Source organism: Rhagoletis pomonella, unplaced genomic scaffold, assembly GCF_013731165.1.
Source record: "Rhagoletis pomonella isolate Grant_MI unplaced genomic scaffold, Rhpom_1.0 Rhpom_scaffold_00012, whole genome shotgun sequence".
In the NCBI taxonomy this organism is placed as follows: Eukaryota; Metazoa; Arthropoda; class Insecta; order Diptera; family Tephritidae; genus Rhagoletis; species Rhagoletis pomonella.
Window position 1 is genome coordinate 5,913,766 of NW_023458566.1, and position 5,464 is coordinate 5,919,229.

The following is a 5,464-nucleotide window of genomic DNA, read 5'->3' on the forward strand; positions in this document are numbered from 1 at the left end:
TTTTTTTTTTTTTGCAAACTGATGCTGCACATTTTTTGTTTGTATAAATTCATGCATAATGAGATTTTCAAAAAGAGAACGATAATGATAGCACTTATAGAATTTGCTGTTAAACATATGAACCGGGACTATGCTGAGCTCATTACGAATTCATATCAGAATAATTGACAAAAAAATAAAAAATAAAAATCACAAAATCATCTGACAACATTTGCTCATCTCTGACATATTTTATGGACACGTATTATTTATTATGGTGTGAAGCAGACAATTGCACTAACAACAGTCTCTGTACGTACACAAGCGGCGTTGGATTTTGTGTGTTGGGAACTCGAGTAAATTTCGCTGCAGGAAAACTAAATTAATTATTATATTTTTATTTGATTAAATGCATTGATGCGTAGAATTAATATTAAATTTTATTATGACGCGCTACCAGGCGTGTTGTAGACTCATCAGCAAGAGTGGCTTTAGTCATTGACATGTTGAAATCAACAAGAGTAAATATAAGCTAAGTAGTAAGGACGTAACTTTTGCGCCTAGGCGCAGGACTAAATATATACATAGTATGTTCATAAAGAAGACACTCAACCTTTCGTCTGTGTATTGATTTTACTCCCATAGTTTGTGTGTAGCGGTATAAATTTACCACTCTAACTTTTCCATGGAATAAAAAAATATTGGAAATTTTATACTTCGTCTAGTTTCGGGTATAACCCGAATTCGAATATACGAAGAGAAGTAATGCATCGCAGTCGCATATCCTTACATATCACATATTTAAAAATAAAAATGTTCAAAAAAGGCATTCCTAAGTGCAACTTTTCACTTTAAGCTACCATTGACGCAGCCTAAAATTTAAATGCTTTCGTTAAGGGTATACAAAACATATATATGTACCTGATTTGAATACGCATACATACATACGTATTTTGTAATAGGACTATGGAAGTGCCGTCAAAGAGACGAATGAGTAAATAATGTTTACTAAGGCTGCGAAATCATAGGGCACCGAGTTGAAAATTATTAATGGTTAATTTTCCAATTTACAGCAAAAATTTACTGTACACAAATTTACTCACTGCAGCATGACAAATTGATTGAAATTTGTAAATACTTTTTTTTTAATTTCACAAATATGTAAATATGTACATTAGACTGCATCACTCCCCTTACAAATAAACGGTACTGTTTTCAACTGGGATTTGAAAGTACCTCAAAAAATTTAGTTTTTTGTAAATAAAAAACAGTTTTTAAGTATTTTTTTGCAAAAAATTACCTTAGATGACAAAACAGTTTAAGCTCAAAAAATTTGCATACAAATATTAAAAAAAATTAACATAATCGCAATAATGAGATTTTTGATGATTTTTTTTTTGAACTTTTTCATAGACTGGTTAAAAAAAACATGAATAACTCAGCTTAAGCTTTACCGATTTATACTTATGAGGTATCATTGGAAATGAATTTTCTCACCCTTTTCATATCATTATTTTTTTTTTGCACATAAGCTCAATCAAAGCATGAATGAGAAAGGTTAGACAAACGTGCTTCATTTCATTTTGAATTAAGATGTGTTGGTATTTGATGGAGAAAAAAGTGGGGGGAAAATTAGTTTTTTTGCAAAGAAATAAAAAGGGTGAGAAAATACCTCACAAGTTTCTATCGGTATAGTTTTGGCCCAGTCTTAAACAAATCTTTGAAAAAAGTTCAAAATCAAAAAATTTTTTATGCAGATTTTTAAAAAATTTAAAAAATTTTTTAAAGCTTAAACTGTTTTGTTATCTGATGCGATTTTTTTCCCAAAAAATCCTTTAAGAAAATATTTTTATTCATAAAAACTCCATTTTTGGAGGTATTTTCCAATCGGTGCAGCTCACTTTTCACAGCCTTTTCAGCATAAAATATGAAACTTATGACGCGCCGCGACGTCCATTGTCGCAGTCCACAGTACTCGAATGTCAGGTCGTCGGATTGGAGGTGATAGAGGCGGAGGTATGCGCTGAGAAAAATTATTTTACTAGAAAGGCTGTCGATGTTTGGGCCCATCGACATGATTTTACAATAGTTTGCACTACTCACTAAGTTCATTCCGATTGGATCTTGGGAAATGTTAGGAAGATATCGTCGCCTTAGAAGACTCCTAATTAATTCTACGATGTTTGTACTTAGCTTTGCGGAATGTAACTAACGGCGGATATTTCATCCGATCTGCACGCGATAAGTCTAGTTAGCAGGGGCTCACATAGTTTCACGTGTCGGATGCCTTCGATATTTCAACCGCGACTCCGTCCGAACCGTCCTTACCAGTGGGAGCAGGATAGCCTTTTTGAAGCTGGATTTAGCAATTATATGTTTATTCCCTCGGAATTTCAGGCCTAACTTCGCGGCCTTCTTCTAGCTTTTGTTACTCTTACTTTTTCTTAAAATAATTTGCATCTTTTTAATATTCTGAGAAAGAAAATCGATTTTAGGGAAATGTAAAAAAAAATCGGTGAACTTTCTACTTATCCTTATAGAATTTTTGTTATTTCGGTCATAAAACTAGTCGGCAAACAACACTTTTAGGCAGGACCTTCCCTTTTAAAGCTTTATTAAGCAGGTCAGGAGGTGTATTTACAAAGAATAGGATGTCAAATAAAGAAAGAATTGGAGAAAGCGCCTTTAAAGCAGAAAGTCCGACACAATTACTAAATTCCCATGTTTCTCTTTTGTAGCTTGTCGAAGACCTAATGAGACGCCTGAGGGGTATTATTCATAGCACATATATCTTACGTGATTTTATACCGCTCAATCTCTTCATGTTGGACAATCGGCATGTGAAGAACACCATTGTAATGCTGGTACAACAAGTTTACGATTTCGTCATTGACTACTACAAAGCTGTGAATATAAATGAAAATCGCGCGTAAGTGAAATATATTCGCAACAAGTGCAATAAATGTTTTCGTCTTCTAATGAGTTAAACTAAACTAACTTATAACTGCAGACTTCGAAACAAAATAAAAATCACGACTTTGTTTTATTTGTTATAGCATTTGCGATGCACTAGAGGAAATGTCCATGAAAGCTGGCGAACGACCGGAGGAGACACCAGAGGTGGTCGCTTTGCAAAACTACTTAACCGAGTGCCGTGATGAGAAAATATTTGCAATAAAGGATGAAATTAAAATAGTGTCGCGACGTGTAATTTTCCTGCTAACACATACAATATTGGATAGTAAGTATAGTAGATTAGTTGTTTAGTTAAACAGAAAAGAAGTAGAGTTAATACACATATAAGTACGGGATATTTAGTTATCTATTTACATCTGAACGCAAATTGATGGTATTTGTGTGTGCTTGTAACAAAGCAAAGCAACAAATGCTAGTAGTCCCGAAATTTACCAAATGTCCGGGATTGCTCTTGATATAGAAATGTTAAAATACCTGCATTTAGTATTAGCCAAAACAATTCAGGACCATACGCCAATTTAATTTTAAACTTAAGGTTAACCAACAGATTGATAAAATTTTATAGCATAGGTAGGCGGCAGCGTTAATGTGGATTAACGGCGTAGTTGATCTGATCAAAATTGTACCCTGATAGACGGCAGTATTGCGGAGTAAACTAGCCGCGAGATCGGAGGTTCGACTCCTCTTATCTGAATTCCAAGTCACTTTGATTTTATGCTTGCCCAGAAATAAAAATTTAAATGCACAAATTTTGCGTAAATATTAGATTAGATAGATTTCCTGCTCACGGTGCTTCGAGATTGTCACCTCTAGTGCATACAAAGTTTTCTAAATGAGCTTGCATTACTGAAGCATGCGGATGCGATGCATTAAAAAGTTTCTATACAAGTTGAACTCCTTTCCACAGAGTTGCACAAACTTTTACAAAACACATTTCCTTTCTTCCTGTTATACATACATATATGTATGTACTTATGCACATATGTACATATGTACATAAACATTACCCCTTGGCAGTCGATAGAAAAGCAAATTGTAAAAGTTTAATTTGATTAGTGATTACAAAAAATTACAGTAAGTGGACTGAGCGTTAAGGCGTGTTTTCACTATGTCAAATTCAATGTCATCTGTCGTCAAATAAGTGAAAACGCATTGTCAAATTGGATTAAAAAGCAGTATAACGATTGATTTCGTTTAGGATCAGTCTTTAGTGGGAATGTGCGATTAATCGATTAAACATTTTTTTTTTAATTAATCATAAGCCTGATTAATCAAAAAACGTGATTTATCAGATTTTGATTTCGGTATCTACCTATTATTAAACGCTTTTAAACTTTACAACCTTAAGAATCGCACCCTTTTTTTAATTATAAATTTTATAGTTTTTAATTATAACCAAAACTGTGAGTACCATGGTCTCACCCGTCACAGTGGAGTTACCCATTGCAATTATAAGTGTTTTTATGTTGTTGGCATTTACTAATACAGTCATTAGTGTGAATGTACCTTATCTACATGTATACATACATATGTATACAATTATGGTCAACTGATTAAGTCAAGCGATATATTGCCTAGTTTTGGCTATTTTACTTTTGTTTATTTAATGTTTATATTTTTTTAAAGTTCTAGTACTTTACCTAACCAGCGCCACATTAATCCACATTTCAAACTTCGTTTACAAATTACGAAAATTCAAGAAACTTTAACTATTGCAACCAAAAATTTTAAACTTTTTATTCAGAATTTTTAGACAGATTTTAGGTATGCAGTACGAGTTTTTAATCATTTTTTTGGCTGACGGTGTTGTGCATTTTCTTCCATATAATGTATGCTCGATAATTTCGTTTGTATGGGTGAAAATGCCTGGCACCATTTGCGCTTCAACCTACTAAAATTTAATGAGCTACAGTACTGCATACACATAATTTTTCTAGAAATTCTAAAAATAAATTTTTGTGTGCAATTGTTAAAGTTTGTTGAATTTTCATAGATTTTGTAAGTTTGAAATATGGATTTTTGTGGCGCTGGTTAGGTAAAATGTTAAACTTTTATAAAAAAGATGTAAACATTAAATAGACAAAAGAAAAGTGGCCAAATCTAGTCAAAACGTCACTTGACTTAAACAGCTGACCACAAGTGTACATATACATATGTAGGTCTGAGAACATCCATTTCATCGGTGTCATAAAAGATATCATTAAATTTACTAAGATACATTTTTTTGTAATCTAATTAATTACCTTGTCAAGCAAGTTTATAAAACGAGGATGTGACTGGCTGACAATTAGTGCATAGTAAGTTCATACATATAGATACATATATCACAGTCAGTTATTTATATAAAACATAAACTCGCCTGTGTCTACGAATATATACAGACTAGTATATTTTTATATGTATCAAAGAACTTCTCATCTGATATTAATTTTCTCTCATGAAATTCGAAAAACCAACCAACTTTTTTTTATTCAACAGGTGATCACATTCATCTCAATTCACGCACTTT

General features: G+C 32.7%; 1 protein-coding gene across 1 annotated transcript; it reads left to right on the forward strand.

Annotated features, from left to right (window-relative positions):
* The first annotated feature begins 1,906 nt into the window (after positions 1-1,906).
* Positions 1,907-3,246, forward strand: LOC118747541. The gene is made up of 3 exons (XM_036481591.1): positions 1,907-1,960; positions 2,718-2,908; positions 3,036-3,246. The coding sequence occupies exons 1-3, from the start codon at positions 1,907-1,909 to the stop codon at positions 3,244-3,246; spliced, it is 456 nt and encodes a 151-aa protein (XP_036337484.1).
* The last annotated feature ends 2,218 nt before the right edge of the window (positions 3,247-5,464 follow it).

Bases quoted from the DNA above. Each gene is read 5' to 3' on its own strand.
- LOC118747541 (XM_036481591.1), top strand. From the start codon at position 1,907: ATGAAACTTATGACGCGCCGCGACGTCCATTGTCGCAGTCCACAGTAC. The intron at 1,961-2,717 runs GTCAGGTCGTCG...TCTCTTTTGTAG, and splicing joins GCAGTCCACAGTACTCGAAT to CTTGTCGAAGACCTAATGAG. The intron at 2,909-3,035 runs GTAAGTGAAATA...TATTTGTTATAG, and splicing joins AATATAAATGAAAATCGCGC to CATTTGCGATGCACTAGAGG.